Source organism: Girardinichthys multiradiatus, chromosome 4 (assembly GCF_021462225.1).
Source record: "Girardinichthys multiradiatus isolate DD_20200921_A chromosome 4, DD_fGirMul_XY1, whole genome shotgun sequence".
Taxonomy (NCBI): Eukaryota; Metazoa; Chordata; class Actinopteri; order Cyprinodontiformes; family Goodeidae; genus Girardinichthys; species Girardinichthys multiradiatus.
In genome coordinates, this window is record NC_061797.1 from 35,790,125 (window position 1) to 35,816,335 (window position 26,211).

Below are 26,211 nucleotides of genomic sequence, written 5' to 3' on the forward strand. Positions count from 1 at the left end.
TGTATCATTTTCCTTGCACTTCACAGTTATATAGTAAAAAACTTTAAGGCCTAGGAAATATTTTGCCAGGCACCAGTGCATGACTATATTAAATAAAATAAAAAAACACTTATCTGTATATTTTATTTAATATAGTCAAACTATAAAGTCTGTCATTATAAAACACATTGATTTAATTTAAGCTTCAATACCCTTTAAGCCCACACTAAACTTCATTCCTATGGTCAGATCATATTTCAAAGGTGCCATAATTCAACAATCTTAAAGCTTTTCTGTGCAAAAGAAGAAAAAAAAGTTATTAACCAATACATCCATGTATCTATTATTTAAACTGGTCTGTGCAGCAGTCTCCCTAAAACACATCACTTACATACTGAAAACTTCCATGCAGTCACAAAATTAACTCATTTTGTGGATCTCAGGGGTTAGCTGTCAAAACAAGACTTATAGATCTAACGATTGCTCTAGTATGAATACTGTATAATAAACTTTGCTTCAGAAAAAATTTCAGTAAATCAAAAGAGAACAAATTAACAAAACAAGAAAAAGCACAACTGTTCCTATGCGGATAAGGAATGTAATAAAGTTTTCTAAAAAATGAGGTAATGATTACTGAAATGTATTCAGTTAATGATGACATGTATAAAACAATATTTTAAAACAAACTGTAAAAGAGGTAAAAGAGACACACATAGAATTAAAACAGGTTGAAATTCCGTAAGTAAAATCTCCCTGTATGAGTTCTACATAGATAATGTTAAACAGAAAGGTGTTGACCACACACACAATAGTTCATATGCTGATTTCCCTTCCTAAACCAGTTTAGTTTTTTTTATTTATCCAAGAAAAACAGGTATTGATAATTTACTTGTTATGTTATATTGAGAAAAGCTTATTGTACCAACAATATATTTTTCCATATTTATGCAATATACTACCATTCTATAATTACAATGCACCAATTTATCAGGTTATAACAAACCTTTTCTACATTCTCACATGTACAAACCTCCAAAATATGTTGAATAAATTGATAGAATTTCTACATTGTCCACTTGACAAATTTCATAATGTTATAGCATAAACATTTTGTAACAATAAAAGCTATCATTTTATAACTTCAACTTCTTAAATGTTCTATTAATAAAGTTCTTATATTTGTACAACATATTATTTAGTTATTAAAATACAATCACTGCATTGTAAAAACGTGAAAGGTTGTTTGTAATAGCAATATATATATATATATATAACCTGATATTATTTTATGTACATGTATGTATTATTTTATTTTTATGTACAAACATAAAAGTATATTTAACAACACAAAGCTGTACGCTTCCGTCTCCCAGTCTCTTTCACCCTGTTCTGCTTTAATATGAAGCGCCCCTACCCATCCTTCAGTCAAAGCGTTGTAGTTCCAACTTCATCCAGTAGATGGCCTTGTTCTCGAATGGATGATTTGAGATTAAAAGCAGTATCAATGTCCTCTGATTTATGTCCAAAACTGAGACCGAACGTATGACTTGTTATAGTTTAAGTACATATTTTAATGAGAAGATAAAAGCTGAAGTGTCTCTTTGTACTTTCTCACACATGACTCTAGGAACTCATAATGAAATATGACTTGTTTTTATATAATATTATTTTTATATAATCCTAAATAGCATTTTGCAAGACAAATTGAGGAACGTAATTATTAATGCACATTGTGATTATTTAACTGTTTTAGTGCGTGAGGCTGATCAGCCAATTAAAACATAGTTGACTTATCTAACGCTAATAATTAAATATTTGTTTATTTAAATACCACCGATTGAAAACTTTAGAATAACGCAATTTAATCACTTTTGTTTAAAACAAAATATCTTATGATATAAATTGTGTCACAGTCATAATATTCCCCAAACAGACATTATTATTAGCAGGGCTGGGTTTAAACCTCTAAATTGTATCTTGAATAAAGATAACATATCAACATCTGCAATCTTAGGCTTCCCTTCATGCCACTATCATTCTTTATGCTCCTCTCCAAAGCCGCCTGGTTGTTGGATAGGTGCAAAAAAGCGATTGGAGAAGGCAGCTTTGACGTCGTGACGTCATAAGAGTAGCGTGTGGGGACCTTGTAGCCTCTTCGGCCCCTTCTCCAGTCCGGAGAAACACAAGTTATCTGGGAGGCTGCCGAAGGGCCGGCGATCTTTCCCCATCTTTTTTGCGTCGAGCTCACTCCCCTTGATCCGTCCTGTATGGTGGATATTATTTTCAGCTCTTCTTTCTTGGGTGATATGGGGGATCATTCCAAAAGTAAGTACGCCGAACTGCTCCGTGCACTTTCCAGCAGAAAGATTTAGTGTCCGCTGCAGCAACAGCAGCATTAGATCGGTGAATAACAGGATGGAAAAGTCCATATTCAGCAACGAATCAATTAATAGACAAATTGTCCTAATGTTGCACTACTGTATTATTTTCATTCTATATGGCTTCTAAGGAAATATTAATAAGTAAGACATATTAGTGTTTTGTAGCATGAAAATTGCGAAAATCCACCAGTTGTTACATAACAGCGAGGTTAGTCTTCTTTGGAAAAAATTAGAAAAGATCAGTCACTAATGAAACGGGGAAAAAACAACGCTACAGCATTCTTGGTGTTAATTCGAATGCACTTACAACATTGTGTTGACAAGGCTGTGGCCTCTTTGCAGAGAAGCCAGGATTCGCGATGTGTGTAGGATGTGGAAGTCAGATCCATGACCAGTACATTTTGAGAGTCTCTCCCGACTTGGAGTGGCACGCAGCCTGTCTGAAGTGCGCGGAGTGCAGCCAGTACCTGGATGAGACCTGCACTTGTTTCGTCCGGGACGGAAAAACCTACTGCAAAAGAGATTATGTAAGGTAGGAGTTTTCCCAAATTCCCCTCAGGATAACTCACACGTCGTCATGTATAAATTACATTTCATTATAGGGAGGATCTCCTAAAAAACAGAAGTGTAGAAACAACTCGAAGAAAAGCCTAAAGTAGAAAAAATATATATTAGTACAAAGTTTAATTAAAGTTTCAAACTCAAATAAAAAAGGTCCAAAAACGTCTTAATTAAAAAAAATAATACATACATATATATATATATATATATATATATAAACAGTTGCAAATTTTGCAGGTTGTTTGGGATAAAATGCGCCAAATGCAGCCTGGGGTTCAGCAGCAGCGATTTGGTGATGAGAGCCCGGGATAACGTGTACCACATCGAGTGCTTTCGGTGCTCGGTGTGCAGCAGGCAGCTGCTGCCGGGGGACGAGTTCTCCCTGCGGGAAGAGGAGCTGCTGTGCCGGGCGGACCACAGCCTGCTGATGGAGAGGAGCTCGGCAGGAAGCCCCATCAGCCCCGGACACATCCACTCAAACAGACCGCTGCACCTGGCAGGTCCGATTATTATTTTTATTATTATTATTATTATAATTATACAGAAAGGAAATAAACATAATGTGTTTACTCTCTGTAGATTATTTTTAATTTTATAAAATACAAGAAGAAATTAAAAAAAGTTTTTTTCGAGTTTAACTTTTAGATTAAGTCGAGCTATCTAAATGTGTTTTTATGTATGTGTTTATAAATCTGTGTGCTGTAACAATTCTTTAGGCCAATTTTATAATTGATCTCATTAACAGTAACCTGCTCTGTTGCCATTATCTAAATAATCAGGGACTTGAGTCGCGTCCCTGTGTGTGTGTGTGTGTGTGTGTGTGTGTGTGTGTGTGTGTGTGTGTGTGTGTGTGTGTGTGTGTGTGTGTGTGTATCTATGTATGTTAATGAGGAAAATCACTCTGCCAAAATAAAGACGTGCAACAATTTGTCACCTACTTGCTGCTGCACAGCTCAGGTATTTAGTCATGGAAACAGGCCTCAAACAAAAACGCAAACTCGATTATTCTGTATTTACCAAACAAGAAATGTTCATTTTGGTCTGTGAATCGATCTATGTTTGGAGTCATTTAACGAAACTATTTTGCATAAAAAATGATTTTTCTTTGTTGTTTTTAAATGTAAATTGAAACAATTCATCTCGTTTAATACATATTAAGCAAACTCTCACTAAGGTGTTTATTTAAACGCTCTCTAAATTAATAGTTTGTTTTCTAAATTAAAAAAACTATGTCCCAATTATAAATACGGGCTAAACCTCTATGGGACAACCTCATTCAGGGTAAAAACTGTGTTGGATTAATCTGAGCTGTCCTCAGCAGACCCCGTGACGGTGCGGCAGGCCCCGCATCGGAACCACGTCCACAAGCAGTCGGAGAAGACGACGCGGGTCAGGACGGTGCTGAACGAGAAGCAGCTGCACACGCTGCGGACCTGCTACAACGCCAACCCGCGGCCGGACGCGCTGATGAAGGAGCAGCTGGTGGAGATGACCGGCCTGAGCCCCCGGGTGATCCGGGTCTGGTTCCAGAACAAGCGCTGCAAAGACAAGAAGAAGTCCATCCTGATGAAGCAGCTCCAGCAGCAGCAGCACAGTGATAAGACTGTAAGCATCTTCGTAAGTTTGACCGCTCGATTCCTCTTTAAAGCACTTTGTTTTTGCTTTTTGCTCACACTGAAATTCTTATTATATATTTTTTTGTTGTGTTGAAAATATGTGTGTGATATTGTGCTCCTCGTTTTATTTGGTGGTGGCGTCATACAGCTTTACTGCTTTGGTTTGGTGAACAGTAAATCACCATTTGTTGTAAAGGGGCTGAAACAATAACATTTAGTCATACATCAGTGATGACAAATGAGACGTAAAGCTGAAAACGTGCATGCTGTTTTTTTTATTTTTTGTAGACAGAGCCGGCCCATGGTTTTGCGGGGCTATGAACAGAATGAGGGGACCCGCTTACAGTTCATAGTGCCACCAACAAGCTACACAACTCATTTGCATTGGCCATGTTTGACTGTTTACCCATTCTGAATGTAATACAACGTGTTGTCTAGTTAACAAGTGAGCCCATACCAGGTTTCCTAAATTAACTGTATGACAGAATAGTTTGCTTAAAAAATCAAGTTGCTCAGTTTAATGTTTACAAATTAGGTAGTCATGCATATAATTCAAGTTTTGTACATGTTACTTATAAACCTATTTAATTTTTTTAATCAAAAGTATTATGTATTAAATAATTATTATCTTTACAAGTAAAACCCATCCAAAGGTCAGTTGGAGTTAATCTAGACGTAATGCACTTTTTTGTGGTTTTGCCAAAGTGCTCAGTAAACATGTGAATAAACACAGTTAATTCTCTGGTTTACTCATTTGATCTGGCAAATCTGTTAGGTGAAGCGGCTAGTACCTGGCCAAGTTTAATGTAAACTTTGCAAGCTGCAGTGTAAAATAGATGGTTACTGTGAGCTCGGACACAAACTGTAGATTTCAAGTTCTTTTGGGATTCCTCCAGAACAGCAGCATATGCCTTGAGTGCTTGTGCTTATGCCTTAAGTTGGCTGTTGTGGTAGAATTTAGCAAAACTATGAAATTCAATTTAAGTTTTTCCCCGCAGAACTTGCAAGGCCTTACAGGAACGCCCCTGGTGGCTGGAAGTCCTATCCGGCATGAGAGCACTGTGCAGGGGAACCCAGTGGAGGTTCAGACCTACCAGCCTCCGTGGAAAGCCCTGAGTGAATTCGCCCTGCAGAGCGACCTGGACCAGCCGGCGTTTCAACAACTGGTGTGTGTGTTCATGACAGACAGAACCTTATCTATTACTATCTATCTATCTATCTATCTATCTATCTATCTATCTATCTATCTATCTATCTATCTATCTATCTATCTATCTATCTATCTATCTATCTATCTATCTATCTATCTATCTATCTATCTATCTATCTATCTATCTATCTATCTATCTATCTATCTATCTATCTATCTATCTATCTATCTATCTATCTATCTATCTATCTATCTATCTACCTGTCTGTCTGTCTTTCTTTCCACTATTTATACTCCATGAACTTTTTCACATTTTGTCACGTTACAACCCCAACTTTTAATAATGTGTTTTATTAGGATTTCACATAAAAGTTAGACTTTTAATTCACATCACCCTGAACACACCATCCCCAAGGTGAAACATGGTAGCGGTAGCATCATGCTGGGTGAAAACATGTCCATTCATTAACATGTAGTCTACATAGCTACATACATGCAGAAATAATAATAATAATAATAATAATAATAATAATAATTACTATTGTATATTGTTCCTGAAATCTCAACGTTCTAACTAACCCAACACAGCTTAAGACATAAAAGCCCTTAAATCTCAAACTTTGTTTCCACCTCTTCAGGTGTCTTTCTCTGAATCGGGTTCTCTCGGAAACTCCTCGGGCAGCGACGTGACATCTTTGTCCTCTCAGCTACCGGACACCCCGAACAGTATGGTACCCAGCCCGGTGGAGACGTGAGACCCGATGGGGGTCTGTGACCACCACCACCGTTACCACCTCCTCCTCCTGCAAGGACAATTTGCAGCATGATCCTGGTCCCGCTCCACCCTCTCCACCACCACACCCACTTCCGCCCCTGCATGTGACCAGCTCATCACATCGCCCAGAATTATCGAGAGGAGAATTTTTTCCTTGTTTTCTATACCGTGGAGGAGGTGGAACAAAGAGAACACCGATTGACTTTTGTTTGTTTTTATGAGATCTGGTTGACAAAAAGAAACTAAGAACAATTGATGCATGACTCTTCATCAGGAGAACAAAGATGTACAGAAGACCTCCTGATGGATATATACAACAAGCCTTCCCTCAGCGAGAAAAAAAAATCACAAGCTACGGGATCATTTCCATGTTACAGCAGAAAGACTCTGCATTTTCAGTGTGATCATATTGTGTCTTGTTTCTTCAACATGAAAAGTTTTGATACCTTACCTGTCGATCCCACTTGACTCTTTGTCTTAAGGTCAGAGCATGATATTCTGCAAAAGTATTAGTGGTGTAAAATACTTTATTCGGAAGGGCCGGTTGTTTGAGCTCCAAGAACAAAAAAGTAAATTATTGTTATATTATTTATTGTTAGGAAAGCGAGTCGTTAAAGGGAGTATTAACTGATAAAAAGAATAAAAAAGATGAATACATGAAATGTCTTCATGATCTTTGTGTAGGCGCAGCTTCCTGACAAACTTCCATCTTTTTCTGCTGTTATTGAATAAAATATCTGATTTTTTATTTGATCAGAAAAAAATCACTCTAAGTTTTAAAAATATAAACCGTCTAGAGCTTGAAGGAGGAATTTCTTTCGCGCTGAACATGTGGTCTGTCCCGTTCCACCTTTAAAAACTGGGCCGCTGCCTGAAGGCGCTGTCCTTCTTGTTATCTCCCCGCTCCATCTCCTCTGGTGTGTGGCAGGAATCGGACAGTGGTCATTTACTATCTCGGGGGCAAAAAAAAAAAAAAAAAAACTGCAGTAAATCCGCTTCGCTTAGTCTGGTTCTTCTGGTTGAGTCACAAGCCGGTCTAGACAGCGTGCAGGAATCGGCGACCTCTTATCTGCTCCTGGCATCACCTGCAAGGGATATTCTGACTGAAGCCACAACAAAACCAAACACCCCCTCCACATCACCAGCACTTTGAACACACAGACACCCGATCAGAAGAGCCCCCTCGTAAATGAGGGGCGCAGAGAGGGTCACTTGTCCTTTGCGTTTATTTTCCTTCCGCGAATTGCGTTTTTACGCACGAGTCAGGCGGGGTGAGGTCGTTGGCTAAATAGACTGACCTTCTTCAGCAGAAAGCCACCAAGTAATTATGTAATCTCTGGATTAAATCATTCTCTGCGATTATGGCCGAAGCGTTGTTTCTTAATATTCTTGAAATTACTAAAAATGCGAGGCTATGATTCTAGTTCAAAAAACGATGAAAAAACAGAAACAAGCTAAATTTTATTCAGTTTCGTTGCGCGAGCTTTCCCGTCACCCACTCTCAAAGAGGGAAAAAAAACTCAGTTAAGGCACAAAATGTTTTATTTCAGAAAAGCCTTTTTCCCTCCACTGTTGTTGTTTACAGAGTCTAAATTGCAATCTTGAATGACAAAAGGAAGATTATAGATTTGTAATCGAGCTATTTCAAATACAACAGGCAAACAGTGCGCACAGATTAAGATAAGGGAGATAAGCTGGAGAATAACAATAGGCTTTGCGCGAAGAATGCAAGGCCTACAGTAACTGTCCTCTAGAGAAAAATCATTATGCCAGGGCAGCTCCATTTCAGAGTGCATTCTGTGCACAAATTGTCTTCTAATTGCTGACTGGAACACGTTTATCAGTATGGCCCTTTTATGATTTTAAAAGTTGCATTATTTTTAAAGAACATTTTAAAGAATTTCTCCACATGCAGAAATCGAATACAATAAGAATACTACAATAAAGTATGACGGAAAGAAATACTGTAGATTATATGGACCAAAAATAATATCTGTTTAACAATAATAAACAAACCAAAAAACACGCAATTATTAAAATAAAGCTTAAATGAACATTTCTTTTATTTTATTTTGTCGTTATCCGCCTTATTCTTTTCTCGCCGTCTCGCTCAGATCAAGGTTCAGGTCCTCTGACACCAATGTCGGAGGTATGATCCTCCATTAAGCCTTTAAATGGGCGTTTCCCCTCAGTGCGATAAATAAGATCCAAAACAAACTCAAAGGCGCAAGGCAAAATGCCCACGCCCTCTTTTTCTGGATCGCTCTTCCGTTTAAGAATCTTTCACTGATCTTTCATTTAAAGGGAAATAATTGGCGCCACCGCACAGATGGAAATAGTAAATATTAATTAATCTGACCCGAAACACAACATTCGACCGCTCTCCCTTCCTCCCTGATTAACTTGGAATGGCGTCTGCAGGTGCAATGTTGGCGTAGGAAGGACTGACACCGTGAGTCTCATTAATGATTAAGAGCACAAGTACATTTAAAGGTGTGATGCAATTTCTAATTGTGTTCTAATTGGCGGAGGTGTGGACGGATGAATTAGATCAACCTACAACCTACTGCCAGGCACAGACTGACGGACACCCTTAAAATATCAGATCGTGTTTTATTACCAAATTGTTTTATTATTATTATTATACATTTTGTGATCAGAAATATTTTGAAGAAATATTTTGAAGGAAGACGGAATATCTGAATGCAATTATCTGAAAGAAAAATAGTGAATGTTCCCGTGAATTCAGATTTATAGAGAAACTGAAGCAGATGTCTAAAAAAAAAAAAAAAAAAAAGAAAACATTTGAAACTTAGCTGATAAATCTAAATTTTGATTGGAAAACTAAATTTCTCAGTAACACAGCAAATTAACCAAATTAATGGTATTCAACTATGAGGATGCAATAATAATAATAATAATAATAATCAAGCGATTTAAATGTCACATTACAGCAATTAAAAAAATAACCCACCCTGTGATAGTCTCCACACTCAGCTCTGACCTGGGACAAAGCCGCGGTCCAAACCTCTCAGGGGAAAAGTTCTGACAGCTTGACTTAATGCAGAAACTTAGCTGCGAGATTTTTCTTTTCTGCAATAGAGGGTGAGAAACAAGCAAAATGGGTTTGTGTGAAAAGAAAGTGACAAAACAATGAGGGAACTGACACTCCCAGAATCCTGGGTGAAACTAAAATATAAATAAGTCGCTCTGAAAAAAGCTAGCTGTGTTTGGACTTTTTTTCACGTTTCTGCTTGCTGGTTCCTTATTAAAATAATACAAATATTATAAAAAAAATTATAAAAATAAGATATTTCTAAGTTATTTATTTCTTTAATCTAAATTCTGTGTTCAAAGATCTATTTGTCCAACATCTCCAGTGTTAGCATTAGTGCTTTGTTTGGTGTTTTTCAATTTTGTTGGCCATTATAGGGGGTTTTAAGGAGGAAATTTATCTTAGACTAATAACAGCCAATTAAACATCTGGTGACAAGAATTTCCTCATCTCTAGGCTGCACTGATAATAAAACAGCACTGTCAACATTTGTGTGTGTGTGTTTGCGTACATGAGTGTGTTTGTGTGTGCTGCCTTGCCACTTGTTCACTATTGATCCTTAGGAATGAATGCTGCTTTTATGGGAAGCTGACATGATGAGTAAATATCCAGATATTATCCTTTAAACTTTTAAAAGCACTAAAGCCAGCAGGGCACAAAGCATCTCAGCAAGTGTAATGTGAAATAAAATCCATTTTATGTGTGTGTGTGTGTGTGTGTGTGTGTGTGTGTGTGTGTGTGTGTGTGTGTGTGTGTTTTGCATTAAAGACCTGAAAACAAAATAATCATAAAGTGGAACTAAAAAGTGTGCAACCTTGTAAAAAAAAGCCAAGATTTAGAAATTGTTAAAAAAAATTAGACCAGTGGACACATTTTTCCGCCTTTAATGTGAAATAAATTCAGCACAATTTAACATAAAATACAAGCAAACCTGTTACAGGAAAGGAGTAAAAAATGAAAACAAAACAAAACAAAAAAAAAACTGCAGAAATACCAGTTGAAAAAGTGTACACATTTAAACTATTAGTTTGCTGAAATTAATTTAATTTTAATTTCAGCCTTCAGTCTTTGGCCAGAGTCTGTTAGTTCACCACATATTTACTTGAAATATTTGCACACCCTACCTTGCAAAAGATTGTGAGGACATCTCATGTCTACAGCCCTCTTCAGGTGACCCCATAGATTTTCTGTCAGATCTAGTTCTTACACTCTAGTTAAGAAAATTCTATTAATTATCTTTAAGTGAAGCCATTCTTTTGTTGATTTGGACGTATTCTTGCGCTGAATGTGATATTGGAAAAACTAAATCCCTGTTTATTGTCTGCTTTCTAATGGACACAGGAATGGTTGAGGTCAAACTGGCCGCTTTTTCAAACAGTTCATAATGTCATACACCTTGGTAAAATTCCAAGATCCACCCGAAGAAGAGTAACCCCACAGCATGACACTGCCATCACCATGTTTCACTGTGGATGTGGTGTTGTTTTGGTGATGTTCAGCATTGTTTCTGTGCCAAGCATACCTTCAGGTTTTGTTCCTTCAGGTCATAACACAATCTTACACACGGTATTTGGAGATTTTTTTGCCAAATATGGATTTTTTTTCTTTGTAAGAAAAGGCTTCTGTCTTGCACATATTTGCCTTAGTCCAGATGTGTGAAGAATATGGTTAATTTATGTTATATGTTGAAAACAGCCTGTCGGTGATTGGCATAAATTTGCCAACAAGTTTGACAGCAAGACTGAAGGAGGTGCAAATTTTGGCTACTTTTTGAAATCTTCCTATCTCCAAATACTGATGCCTGTCTTCACTGGAACATAGTATAAATATGAAGCTTGGGACATTTTCTGTTCCCTTCTTACTGATACCACTATAAAATGTGATTATTTTAAGCCTATGTAAGCTCTCTGCTAACTATGGCTATAAGTGAAGGATACAAATGAGCAAATGTCAGGAAAATCCTTTTTAGACAGCTGAACTTTTATATTTAGTTAGGTTTGGATTTAACAAAGCTGCACAAGTGTTTCAACAAACCATTAGTTAAGGTGTTCACACATGTGATATCAGGTTATCGCACTGTTTTTATTTAGTTATATATTTTTAAGAGATTGTTTTTGAGTTACATTATGCAGGATAAATATCACATTAAAGGTTGAAACCTAGCTTTTAATAGGGGTTTGTGCTCTTTTGAAATCAACCAGGCAAATCACATCCTCATATCCTTAGGTGAACCTGTAAGGAGAAATCTCCATAAGCAGCAGCTTGCTGGTAGTAAAGGACAGCAAACACAGAAATTCTTGTTTTCTGTGTGCGTGCGTGCGTGCGTGCGTGCGTGCGTGCGTGCGTGCGTGCGTGCGTGCGTGCGTGCGTGCGTGCGTGCGCAGGTTTGGTAAGTAGACCTCAGACTCACCTGGAACACACACAGAGAGCAACAATCTGCATCCGTGGTCCTGCGGCTGAGACAGTGTCAGAGCTGCATAAATCACAGCTCCCACCCACACATAAATCTGTTGCAAAAACAACCCACCAACGCCCATTAGGAGGAGAGGGGACGGTCAGAGCCTCGCTATAAAACACAAAGAGACTTCACCTGTACACCATGCTGTTATTAGCCCAACAAGGAAGACAAACATGTGTCAACGGACGCAAACAATGAGGTAATGAATGTGAGTCACTCTAGATGAGGAGAGGCATCAAAAGGTTTCAGGGAGACTCTCTGGCGTTTATCAGGGTCATTTCAGTGTCAGTTCAGGAGTTCAAGAATGTTTTTAGGAAGTCTGTGTTTCAGATTTAGTACTGAAGTTCAGTTAACCCCGTGACTCATGAGGAAGGATGAAACAGAGCTAAACCCCTAATTATAGCAAACAGAGTCAAAACTGAACTGTAAATTCCATGAAATATTGCTTCTGTCAAATGGAAACACGGGAATCTTTTCACAAGGTGTGGGGGAAATAAGTTCAGTTTCATCCTGGAGGAGCCAAGAAAAGAAAAAAAATAAACAGATTAATACACTGAAAATAATCCTAACATGGATTGGATATTCTCACATGTAACGTTTGGGCTGGAAAACAGTTGACATTCTGTAACCAATTCAAAAAATAGCCAAAAACGTTTAGGATTCTGAGAGACACAGAAAGTCAGAAAGAAAGGATAAAATCACAAAAAGGACTGCAGATAAAAAAAAGCAGTGGTTAAGGCTCTGTGGTGATCCCCTTGTCCCAAGGCGATCCTGCCACTTTAAGAAATGAAGCAATATCATTAATGGAGGCCTCCGAGGGCTGACATCTTGCTCCAATTCACCAGTTCCCCCGTCCATCACACCATTACGGTGGGCCCAGCCGTATTAAAATCCAATCACTCCTCTAGCTAGTTTGATTAAGGAGGGCAAGTGCACAAGAAAGGGCTCCCACCCATTGTTGCCTCTGCTGGGGAGTCCCTTGAGGCTGGAGCTCGGTTCCTGTCTCAGACAGGATCTGCTCACAAGCTACAGTGCGATGACTCCTAAATTTCCAATGCTATGACTTCTCTCTTTAATTTAAAACTTCCTTTTTACTGATCTCTGTGGAAGGGAGGAGTTGGAGGGACAAATTCCCAGAATGTCCATGGAGCAACTTTTTAGATTTAGATAAGTTTTCTCTCTGGCCAAGCTGTCACGTATAATTCACCCAGTTAAAATGACAACCATGTAAATATTTAGCTCACAGATTTCAAGCAAATCTAAAACATATTTTAGGGTAAGGTTCTCAGAATGAACTTGTCACATTTTTTACAAATGTATTTGTTTATTGAACTTTTACCAGTTTAAGTTGCTAAACGTTTCTAAGGGTTTTTGTTGATTTCATGTAGATTTTGGTAAACATAAAGACACAGCTCAGTTTGCCACTTTGAAATTGGTGAGAATTTAATGACAGTTTAAAATTTAGGCCATACTCCTACTGTTTATTTTCTTCATAAATAAATAAATCTTATTTATTTATTTATTTTGGACAATGCTGCTAAATGATGACCACTGACAAAGTCATGTGTAAATCCCCTACAGCTTTTGAAAATTGCAAAATGTATAATAATGAATTAAAATTTCTATAGCATGAATTGTATCCTGCTGAATCATTTGCCATTAAGATTGCAACAAACAAAATTAATCTTATTATCTTTTTGCTTTGCACTACAGTGAAACCAAATAATAAATCAATAATAATACTAAGAAAACACTGCATTTAAAGTCGCATTTTTCTGTGCTTACAGCTCAGTGGGTTACTGTAAATGATCTGCCTTTTTGATCCAAATAACCCTAAATTGGTTTCCAGCCAGCAAGTAACTAATCTGCTTTTTGTTTAAACATCAGGCTACTGCTGCCCTCTCGGAGGGAGATGCATCAGATAGATTGGCTCTGGGAAACAAGGCAGCATCACAGGTACAGACCTCTGGGCCTGAACCAAATTAAAACCAGAAGGCCAGGCCATGCCTCTATGACCACAGCAACATAAATTACAAGGATTTACAAGATTTTTAAAACACTTTTAACAATACTCCCCTTTAATGTGCTTTCTGTTTAATAATGCACTTTAGGTTTTAAGAGCATGATAAACAAACCAATAATTCACTTTTTTATCATCTGAGGGTGAAGTCCTTCAGGACCGGGTTCTACAGCAGCGTTCAAAGGGGCCTCGGGCAGATGACGTGCATGGCTGTCGTGAGATGTTTTGGACAACAGCTGACATGTAACTGTTGAACGTTTTGCTTTCTTAGGGATTAAAGCACACCAAGTTTTATCTTCTCAAGAACAAGGATCTTTTAAAAAGGACACTGATACTGAACTGAATAAACACAGGATTTGGTAAAAGAGTTGGCTCGTATCAAGGCATGAAGCGACAAAAAAATCTCAAAAGAAAAGAATATGCTGACATAAACAGTGTTTAGATTTAAGATGAAGAAAGATATATGAACCTACTGCAAATGTAAAGAATAATAATAAGAAAAAAATTTGAAATTTTCTTGAGTTATTCAAATTAACATGTCTTTTTTCTCTTTAATTTGCAAGTGTGTGTGTGTGTGTGTGTGTGTGTGTGTGTCAGAAAGTAAATATGATCTGGGGAAGCTCACAGTAGCATTTGGCTGGAGGTTCCAGTCTGCGAAGCTTCACAGGATAAGTCAATGAGTCTCTTGGCTGCCAAGACCCATAAAGAGGACACAGCGAGGCTTCATAAATTTTGAAACAACAAAATTCAAATAATAGTAATCTTTCATTGGGAAAAAGAATGTTATAGTGTGAGAAAAAGGGAGCATACATCGTCCTCTGGCAACAAAAGTGCTTTTGTCATAAATGTAACAGTTCAGAGTGAGCAGGCAGGAAGACAACTGATGTCTGTGTAAGAGCAAGGACCTAGAACAGCACAAACACAACACCCACACCCACACCCACACATGCACACCCACACACGCACACGCACACGCACACCCACATGCACACGCACGCACACACACACACACACACACGTATTCACTGCCAGCCGCCACAAATCACTAGGCCATAGCATCTAATCCTCCACCAGCCAGTGCCACGGCATTAAGCATCCAAACAAATTGTCCTTCATAGAGTGCTTGCAGGGGTAGAAGACATAAAGCAAAATGGAGATAACCGGGGAGGGCCAAGGGGCTGGACCTGGAGAGGTGGCAGACCTTGCTGATCTAAGCCTCCATTAACACGCTCCCCACAACTTTCGGTAAAAGAGATTCCAAGGATAGCAGAGGCAGTGAAGAGCCACTTAAATAAGACAAATAGACTTTTCTTTTAGTTTTGTCCTGGTTATCAGGTTTAAAATCCAATCAAGCAAACAGGTTTTTATTGTTAAGGTGAATGGAGGTTGGTAATAAGTAATGTGGTTAAAAAAAGTTGAAACAATGCCTTTTGACAGTACTCAGACTTCTTGAATTTTATCATATTGTGGCACTTTACAATCACAAATTTCAATGTATCGCATTGTTTTTTTTTTGTGATAGATCAAGACAAAGTAACACAAAATTGTAAAGTAGATGAAAAATAACTCATATGTAAAAGGGTGGCACGCATATGTATTCAATCACTAATACTCCTCTACCTTTAAATAAAATCCAATGCGATTAATTGCCTTTAGAAGTCACCAGAATTTATGGAACAGTAACAAGACAAAAGCCATTGTTGAAAGAAAGCAGACTGATTTAAAGTTTGTCACAAGCCATGAATGGAACAGATCAGATGTATTAAAGAATATGCTCTGTTTAAATAGAACCAGAATTGTACTCTCTGGTGTTACAAACAAAATGCTATCTGTGCAGGAAAAATCCACTGCATCCATCTCCACAGTGAAATGTGGTGGTGACAGCATCATGATGTGGAGTCCCTTTTCTTCAGTAGGTACAGGGAAGCTGGTCAGAGTTGATGAGAAGATGGATACTACTAAGCACATGGCTATCCTGGAAGAAACCCTGTTTCAGGCTGCAAAAGAGATGAGACTGCGGCAGAGGTTCTCCTTCTAGCAGGAAAACAACCTAAACCTGTTCCTGCTAGAAGGAAACGTACAGCCACAACTTCAATGTGACTGTATGCTTTAGATAAAAGCATATTCATTTTGTAGAATGGCCCAGTAAAAGTCATAATCCTAAATCAAAATCAGGATCTGAGGAAATAATCTATCAAATAGCTGACTCCCCTTCCAACCTGACCCAACTTGATGAGTTTGCAAAGTAGAATTGGCAAAAAAAGTATTCTCTAAATATTCAAGTACCCTTGCAGGTAAAATTTTACCTAAAGGTGGTTCTACAAGGTATTGACTGAATGGGGCTAATCACAAATGCATGCCACACCCTTTTCTGATTTGCATTTGCAAGAAAAAAAACTGTATTTTCTTTCCACTGCGCAATTATTCACTGCTTTGTGTTGTTTTATCACATAAAATCCCAATAAAATGCCTTTAAGTTTGTGGTTGTAATGTGACAAAATGTGGAAAAGTTCAAAGGTGATAAATACTTTTCCAAGGAACTGTAAATCACTTCTTGTAGGATTTGACTGTTTCCCTTTGCCAAAACAAATAAAAAACCAACTGTTTATGGATTTATTGTCATCTGAGCATGCGAAGGAGGGTAAAGTGGCATTCTTGGCAAACTTGCTCAGTGTGTTTGGGATCAAACAATGTATTTATTATTCCGTGTGCATCAAAGAGTTTGGCAAGTTAAGGGAAAAGTTTTAATGAATGTACTAGAGTAGAAATATAAGAATGGAGCCATGTGTCAAGTAAGTAAAGCTCTCAGGATTGCTCCTTTTATGTGGATTAATATATTTTTAGCCTTCAGCTGTATGCCTGGCATCAACTTCTTTTGCGAAATAGTCAACAAGATTGCCATGAAATTTGTAACAGACAGCCATGGGGCCGTGCAGATAAATCAACATAAAGCTGACCCTGTGATGTTTGGTCTAGCATTACATCAAGGTAGGTGTACAGAAAACAAATTACTTTAAGACAGCATTAGGTTGGACTTCTTTTATTGAATAAGCTGTCATAAAATTTGACCTATTGACTCAAGTTTGTCTCAAAACAAACAGTGCGGGGCCTCCAGTTTCTGAGTAAATCTGACGCTGTGTTAAATATAATCTTAAAAAAAAAAAAATGAACTACTCATATGAATGTGTAAATAACAATTTAAATAACACATTCTAGCTGAATACAAGGCTTTATTTATCTTGTTTTGTATTGAAATTTAAGCTTCACCATTAAAATTCAGATGCCTCCTAGAATTAAATCTGGAAATAAAAAGGTTTCCATTTATTTACAGTAAAATAAAAAAGGAGGTAATGTTATAACTCCAGGTTCTTCTGTCGACACCCTGAACATCCTCTCCTCTGAGATTGGAGATATCAATCGGCCTATTAGAAGCTGGAACTGGGCATGGTCAGGTTGCTGATAAGAGGGAGGGCACAATTGTATCTTCGAGATCTGAGAAATGCCGACGACTCTCGTGAAAAGGAAGCTGACTTAGGGCTGCTGTGGACGCTTATCTTTACAGTTTCCTATACCACCTACTGACAAGGTCTGACACTGTGTAAATTCCTCTGTCCTCTGAAACGACTCCGACCAGACAATGAGACGACACTTTGTGTACTGATGTGTACTATAACACAGAGAACAGAGGAGTTTTTACAAGGCATGAGGGAGACAAAGACAAACACGGGTTAGATGTATTGCAAATTGTGTTTGGAAACTGACAGTCTCTGACGTGAACCAATGAGGGTTGCTCCACACCTTTCTTTTTATAAATTACAAATGCATCATAGCATCATATAATTTACTTACACCCTTAATCTGATGTTTAACTGTTATGATCAGTAAAATAATGACATATTTAATTACAAATTATGGTAAATATTGAACCTGTTGTGTTAAATTGGTTGAAAAATTTACAGCAGATGAGTCAATATGTGAGAAACACCAGGGGTGGAAACTTGGCCCAATGTTATTGTAAGAATGATGTGTATAAGTCACTTCAGGGATGGCTTTGTGTGCTATTGTGAAGCTTTTTAACATCAGAGGGGCTGGGGTGGCATTTATCATCTGGTGGATAGTAGTTTCCCTTCAAAGTTCCCCTTTTTATGACGTGCATTATTTCCCGTGTGCACACATAAACAAAGCCGAGGCTGCCGGCACTGAATCAGCAGACTGTGTCACCGCATGGCCTCCCAGGTCAGGCCAGCTTTCTTGTGCCGCCCTGTGCTTACATTAACATGTGAAAGTCTAAAGCTGTTCCAAATATTCCCTCTAAACATTTATTCTGCCTTAACACTGAATGGAAAAAAACTAAAAATCTGGGAACAGCATGCAAATGCAAGTGGGTCTGTTGCCAAGATAAACCGGTTAACAGAAGAATGAGTTCTCAGCCAAGAAACCTATAGCCATGATTAGAGATTGGTTGAATTTTTTTTTTTTTTTTTCTGTTTTCAAATAGGTTCAAAACACATTTTACATGACAACTCGTTCATCAGGAAAGTCCTGCCTGTCCTTAATGTGGCAGGCAGGCAAGCAGGCAGGCACCAGGAGTCTGTGTTTATATTGGAAGTGCCTGGAAATGAATTTCTCCACACTAGTCTCATTTGTCTTATCAGCGTATAAATGTGCCGCCTGGTTTATAGAGGACATCTGACAAAAAAGTGTCTATTATGGGCTCAGAATATTCCCTTTTAAAGTGCAGTGACCAGGAACATGCAGTTGAAGATAAAGAAGTACCATCTTCTGGCTGGGATTCACCAGAATTTAGCTGCTGCACATTTTTTAAATTAGCAGATTGTTGGGAGGGGGGCTCTGTGGGACGTATAAATATTCAGGAGATACACGCCGTATTCCCAGTCTGCTCATTCTGTTAACTTTTCCACACTGCGAGCTGGATCATCTGTCATTCACCCTAATTTAATCATCGGCCACTCTCATTCAATTATCCAATATAATATGCAAATGCGGTGAACAATGGCCAGCTCATGCTAATTATGTACATCAGAATAATTAGATTGGACAGCAGTGGTGGTAGGGGAAGGGGGTACCCTAACTATCATAAAGTAAGAGGAAGGGAGATTCTTTAATTAAGGTTGCAAAAATTTTATTAGAAACTGTAATCTGCCCATAAATTGTTGAATGGTGACCATACACAGGGGGGACATTACTCTTATTGAAAAAGGCTCCTTAAAGACTTTCACTGGGCAGCGCAAAGGGATGTGTCCATACCAAGGGCAAAACCATTCTAAAACACGATTCTCATTTACAACAGCAAGGATCATAGCATGTAAACAGGAGTTACTTCTGTAAAAACTCAGTAAAATATATACCCAAGTCATTTTACTGAGAGATTCCATGTTGCAGCTAATAATAAGGGACAAAATAAAATACATGAAATACCGACAAATATATTTTCTTGTATTTCTTCAAATACTATATTGAACAATCTTTACTATATTTTCTTCAGCCAGTTGTAATCAAAATCAAATGATGTAAATGTGTGTTCTGTGCCAATGCAGCAGAGCATACCTGGCAGCCAGTTACACACAGAGAAACATCAGCACAAATCCTGTCCTCTGCTGCTGCATGCATGCAGGCACTGCTGCCTTTCCACAACAGACCAGCCATGTCCAGCAGTCCAACACAAAACAGTCTACAGTGGGGTGCACAATGGCTCCCTCCAAGGACCAGAAGACAGCGAGTAGCAGGACTGTACTGAGGCCACTGAAATATTTACAGAGGCGTGTTTTGTTGCTTTTGTGTTGAATGATTGAAGGGTGCTGTGTACAGTCTTTCTGGGGTTTGTTGCTGGGGGAAGGAAGTCACTGGGAAAAAATAAAGGGAATGACATCAAAAATAAATCACTTTTTGTCTTTAAAAATAACATTATTTGTCCTGAGCTAATCTGTGTGTGTACAAATGAAGTTTACTTAGAGGGAAGAAATGCGCAGGGGTGTTTGAAGTTTGAAGGAGTCTGAGGATGGCTGAATCCTACATAATCTATCACTCTCTTTGCAGACAGACAACAACACCTCTGTAATGCCGCAGTGTATCCTGCTCAGACCAGACAGTATTTGTTAAACATGTCAGGGTGACAGAACAGCAGTAGGTCAGGAGCACAGTAGATTAAAGTGGGAGTGAGTTGGAGTGAGGATGTCGGGACATGTAAACTGACACATTCACGGCAGCGATAGGCTGTCTGCTATCTCTTCCTTTTCCAATACATCCCTGCTAAATGTGCATAGAGAGGAGGGGTCACTGTTTACACTGTGTGTCTTCTTTGCAGTACATTATCTGCATGTTATGTGTATGGCAGCCTTACTTACACACAGCATAAACATACTCGTATTCAGTCAGTTCAATACAATTTTTCCATTACTTTGTAATCATTATAAGGTAAGGCCCATTAGACTGCATGTGGGTATGTGTGTGACATATAGAAAGAGCCACATGTCTATGTCACTTTCTTACTCTCTGTCAGCATTAATTAGTAAATACACAATATCCATCCCATAGTGAATCAGAGGTTTTACAAAAACAAATCAGTAAAGCATGGTGGTAGTAGTAACATACTGTGGGTGCTTATATCTACGCATAACTGCAAAGTAGAAGGAAGCTTCTAAAAACAAATATGAAAGGTGAGTTCTGCGTTTGTTTTCTCCTCCCATTAGTCTGATACCTCTTGTTAAATTCCATTGCAAAAAGCTGCTTTCAGGAGTTGCCTAAAAGGAGTTCACCTTTGGGTAATTTATTCTCTGGTCAGATTACACTAAAACATTTTGGTCCATATGAAAAACACCCATGGTGGTGGCATCATGGTGGTGGCACTATCATGCTATGGAAATGCTTTTCTTCAGCAGGGAAAGGGAAGCTAACCAATGCTAAAAGACTACTCAAGCCAGTTGTGACTATTTTAAATTGCTCACTCAGAGAACTAACTCTGTGGCGATTGTTGTAAATGATAGCAGACGTGTGTGCTGCCTACAAACATGTCATAAAGGCTTTGATCCAGAAATTAGAACATTTAGTCTTCTGTGGAAGAATTATTCTTCCGTACAGAATGTTATTGGGATGATTTCTGTAGTCAGCATTACAGGAAATGATGGTAATCAGACTCATGTGACAAATCATATCTGCAACACTGATGCACAGTCCACTATTTTAACGCCTTTTAGACTTATCGAGTTGCAGTCTGTTACTATTTTTGAGTTACATGACAGAAAAAGCTGACAGTAATCAGTCATTTATGAACTACCTCTCAGCTGATAATCTTCATGTTTGTTTGCTTTTGTGTAGTTTATTTCTCCCTCATTTTAACAGCTTATGAATTGACCTTGGTAGCTTCTGCTGCAGGACCAAAAGCAAATCATAAAGACATACACTTTAACCTCTCAAATTACTTGGGGTTCATGCTTGAAAAACAGCAGGTCTGCTGAGATTGGCTGATGCAACAATGCAATGTCTTGGCTTTGTCTTATCTCATGACATGATGAATGTGCTAAGGCCAAAGGTCACACTCGTTCATTCTTGTAGAGGAAACAGCTTTTCCTCCTGACAATTTATAGGTATAAACAGAACACTTATTAATATGTGCAGTTAATGCAGACTAGCACAGAAAGTTACACTTCAGACCTGACATATTTAAAACTACAAATAAGCATGGAATACACTGACTTTTTCTTTGCAAGAATGCTTAAAATGTAGTTTATTTGAAATATTTTTCTGATGAAATATGTGATTATTTACTTTAGTGTCAAATGCCACTGTATATGAAAAGAAGAAACAAGTAAGAAACAAGTTTACATATTTACATATTTTCCATATTTGTTATAAAAGATTGATTCCATGCAGTTTCTGAATCATACAACCCCTAAATGATGTGTGAGCCCAGATGAAGGCAGTAAAGGTTACGTTTAGCTGCATCATACAAAGAAATCCCTGTACTCAGATGAGAAGGAAAGGGAGCGACACGTTGGAAAAGTGATTATTTGATTGAACGACAATTACCTCTGATTATGTAATTTCGCCTCCACATTCAACCTAATAAATGTCAGCCATGTTCATTGCAGGTAAACCAGACAAACACAAATCTGTGTGATCACTCAGAGTGCTGCGAGTTAAACCACTTTCAGGAATTATAATGATTTAGCAAACATTTTCATAGCAAATTTGCACCACTTTCCATCTTCTGCCTATAAACACTATGGGCAGGTATCACATAGTCATCAGTGTGCTCAGCACTATTTGGAGATATGTATGCCAATACCTACACAAATGTAAGAAACAGCTTTTGAGCGAGGTTGCCTTTTCACACTTAGAGAGCTGTGTATGAAATACGTCAGTTATACAGTACCTCATGACAGTATTTATACCCCTTGTACTTTTTCACATTTTGTCACGACAACTACACATTTCGGTGAATTTGAGTGAGACTATACGTGCCAGACCAACACAAAGTGACGCATAATTATGAAGTGGAAAGAAATTACATGTTACAAATAAGAATTTGGAAAGTGTTTTGTGCGTATATATTCACCGCCTTTTAAAATCTAATGCAAAAAATGTCCTTCAGAAGTAGCCTAATTATTAAATAGAGTCCATGTGTGTGTTTTAAACTACATCTCTTCTATGAAGACCTCATAAGAATGGTCAAATGGATAATATCCTAAGCTTTGAACTTCTCATGAGTTGAACAGAGCATTGTTCAATCCATCATCTGAAAATGGGAAGAGTATGCCAAGGACAAACAACAAACCTACCAAGACATGACTGTCCAACTAAACTAAAAGGCCAGAAAAGGAGAGCATTTATCAGAGAAGCAGCTAATGCTCGTTTCACACAACAAGATTTTCAAATTGTCGGCCGATTTTCAAAACCTGTGAGACCCCACACAGGATGATAAATAAAATCATAGATGTAACATGTTTAGTCCTACAGTGCGTGGTGTCCGGCCACACAGCAAGCACAACACACCAAACACAAACAGATTTCACTCAAGAACATTCAGAAGTCAGACAGGAAATCTCGCAAACCTTCTCGAGATCAAACGTGTGTTCAGAGTAATTCCCCTCCGTGTTTCTGTCACCTCACTTTCTGATTGGTTACATGTCACATGCCACAAACTGCATGCTCGTTTGTCCTTGGGGAACACATGGTAGGATATTGGGGCAAGACAATCCAACATGTTGAATATCCCCTATTTGAGGTCGGAGTGGTCCAGACATCCTTCCGAGCAGAGTAGATCACTCTTAACACACCACACACAGCAGGATTATCTCATGAGATAATTTTAAGAACCATCACGATTATTGGGGCATGCTAGAAGGGAAAGATCGGGTCAGAAATCTGCATAAAAATCCTACCATGTGAACCAGGCATTAGATTGTACCTCTGGAGGACATGCTGAGATTCACAGCTCAGCTGGGAAAATCTGTTGACAGGACAACCATTTGTTGTGCCCTCCACAATTCTGGCATTTATGGCAGGCTGGCATGTAGGGGACACGGCAAACACAAGCACAAGAAGGTGCTCTGGCAAAATCGGTACAAAATGTAACATTTTTGGCCTACTTGTAAAACTTTATAATGTGGAGGAAAACTAGCACAACAGATCACCTTGAACACATCACCACTGTAAAATATGGTGATGGGGTGAACAACAAATGACCCCTGAGGCAGGGGTTCACTTTCTATTAGGACAACATTGAACATACAAATAGAGCTACAACGGAATGGAAAGCACATTACTTTATGAGAATTGGCTAAATCCAATTGAAAACCTGTTGCAAGAATTGACAACTGGCAAGCACTGTTTAATTTGCTTACTTTCCTTAAAACACTAATAAGGGAAAAGAGAAGGTGAGTTTAAATATGTATTTCCACCTCATTCTACTAAATCAATTCATCTTATGGACAAAACGGGGTGAAGACTTTCCAATGGCACCAAACAGAAACCATTAGGAGTCTTTGAGGCCACAAGGATTGTCTAGATGGACTCAACAATGCGAGGAAAAAGTGTCCCCCGGTCTAAAACAAATTGTCAAGAAAAGTGTAGACAGACTAAGGTGACGGTACAATTAAATATCTCTTCTATTTGAAAATAGCTAAAGACATTTGTGATATTGAATTTTTCCACTTATCTAAGACTGCTCGGTACTGTGGAGACCACAGCCATGCTGAGGCTGTGGAATGAGTAAGAGAAACAGCAGCAGGTTTCTCACACATATTCAGTGACAGGCAAGCCGCTGATCAAACGACTGGCTTTCATTAGAGCAGAGCAGCTGGGAGGATGGCAGTAGCAGACAAGCGAGAGCTGACCCTGATTCAGACAAGAATCTGTCATACTGTTGTTCGATGTGTCAACTGACAGCGCAAGTTCTGCTAAAATGTTGGTGGAAAAAGATGAAAGACAGAAAGCTAAAATGTTCTACTATAACCGTCCGAAAGCTTGAAGCAAATCAGAGCATAAAAACAATTCAACATTTTTTTTTTCTGTGAAAACAGGTTGTTTTTTAAAAGAAATGCATTAGAAATTAAGATTGAAGACCACTGCAATACCACTGCTCTTATGATGTGATTTTTGTAAAATGCTAGATTAATTTCATAACAGATGTAACAAGACGCACACCTTCCAAAACGTTCCTATTTAGTTTCATCAAACCATAGAATATTTTCACCAACGTCTTGGAGATTATTGACATTTTTTGTGTCAAATATTTCCTGTTGGATGTTCCATGTTTTCTCCTTTTGTGGATAAATGCTCTCACTGTATTTCCCTGGAGTCCTAAAGCCTTATATGTAACTTTGTAATGGTTTTAGACAGATGACAATGATGCATTGACTTTGTTAATGATGCATTGTTTTTTTTTTTTTTAGATGATTCTGTCTACTTCATGTGGTCAGACAGGTTCTACTTACAATTTAAACAGTTGGCTAAATGCAAGTAGCTAACCCACGTCTGTTAATTATTTAAAAAAAAACAACTTGAGGAGCCACATAAACACAGGTTTTCTTTACCACACTTGGGTACACTAACATAGATAGCACAAATCATCCCTGATATGGTAATTGTATGTTATATGAAAAAATTTGTGCATGTTAAATCGACAACTTGTATTCTCAAGACAACTACTTCTGTAGCATGAAAATAATCTTGATTAGGCAATCCCTAGTTATACATTTCTAATATTCAAACATATGGCATAGTATAAAAGCATGGTGTGTGAATGAATTATTTTAAATTGACTTTGCATGTTAGTGTGAGCAAAAATGTCTTTGGCCTGTGATTAGCTGATACTCTTTCCAGTCTCTGAACACATATTAACTAAAACCGTCAAAGCAGCCTAAACAACAGTAAATCCACAAAGGAAAACTAGACACTTATAATTTTTCCTTCACTATTTAAGATAAAAATATTGACTGAAATGGAACATTTGAAGGAAGATGAACAGAAAAACAACAAAAAGCTTGATAGTTCAAGAGTAAGAGGAGAGTCATCAGTCTAAAAAAAAAACATCACTCACACCTGTTCTGTGTTTTCTTGATTACCTGGTCTTGTCGTTCATTGGTTCTCACTGCATTTCTTGTTTGTATTTAAGTTCCTTAGTTGGCTTAGTTCCCTGCTGGATCTCTCTCTGTGTGTGTGTGTGTGTGTGTGTGTGTGTGTGTGTGTGTGTGTGTGTGTCTTATCCTTGTCGTTGATACCCTGTGTTGCACCTGGCTGTGCCTGGTTACTCTCAGTTCTGGTCTGGCTCTATTTCTGGATACCCCTGGTTTCCCTGCCTGCCTCTGTGAGTGTGGAAATATTATATTCAACTTACCTTCATTCATTGTGCTCCTGGCCTCTTCTCTGACTTTGGTCCTACCACAAACCCAGCAATATGACACCTGGTAGCATGAGAGCGCACGTACTTTAACTTTTAAGTCTTTTGTCTTTTTAGGCAGGAGTCTATCAGCATGTCACATCTGGAATTTGCAATATTTGACCATTCTGCGTTGCAGAAGTTCACCAAATCAGGTAATCTCTGAGGTCATCCTCACATGTGACCCCATTCTCCAGATCCAGAGTAGCAGTTTGTGCTGATTCCCTTCTGTTGTTGATTTGCATTTGTGCTGGGATTTACTGTGATGATGAAAAAATGAAAATCTTCATCTGTATTCACCTTCAGCTGCCAAAATA

The 26,211-nt window shown here is 38.2% G+C and overlaps 1 protein-coding gene and 3 long non-coding RNA genes across 4 annotated transcripts; 1 reads left to right on the forward strand and 3 right to left on the reverse strand.

The window, feature by feature from the left end:
- Positions 1–295: 295 nt before the first annotated feature.
- LOC124867272 lies at positions 296–2,772 on the reverse strand. Its single transcript, XR_007038006.1, has 2 exons — positions 2,668–2,772; positions 296–2,357 (listed from the first exon to the last, which is right to left on the reverse strand). It is a non-coding gene; the product is annotated as an uncharacterized LOC124867272 (long non-coding RNA).
- Positions 2,139–7,124, forward strand: LOC124867269 (insulin gene enhancer protein ISL-3). Its single transcript, XM_047363638.1, has 6 exons — positions 2,139–2,304; positions 2,703–2,892; positions 3,159–3,421; positions 4,240–4,526; positions 5,536–5,703; positions 6,326–7,124. Exons 1-6 carry the CDS (start codon positions 2,247–2,249, stop codon positions 6,440–6,442), a joined length of 1,083 nt encoding a protein of 360 aa, XP_047219594.1. The 5' UTR covers positions 2,139–2,246; the 3' UTR covers positions 6,443–7,124.
- On the reverse strand, positions 6,879–25,683 carry LOC124867270. Its single transcript, XR_007038004.1, has 2 exons — positions 25,581–25,683; positions 6,879–9,555 (listed from the first exon to the last, which is right to left on the reverse strand). It is a non-coding gene; the product is annotated as an uncharacterized LOC124867270 (long non-coding RNA).
- On the reverse strand, positions 18,593–20,983 carry LOC124867271. The gene is made up of 2 exons (XR_007038005.1): positions 19,965–20,983; positions 18,593–19,859 (listed from the first exon to the last, which is right to left on the reverse strand). It is a non-coding gene; the product is annotated as an uncharacterized LOC124867271 (long non-coding RNA).
- Positions 25,684–26,211: the final 528 nt, after the last annotated feature.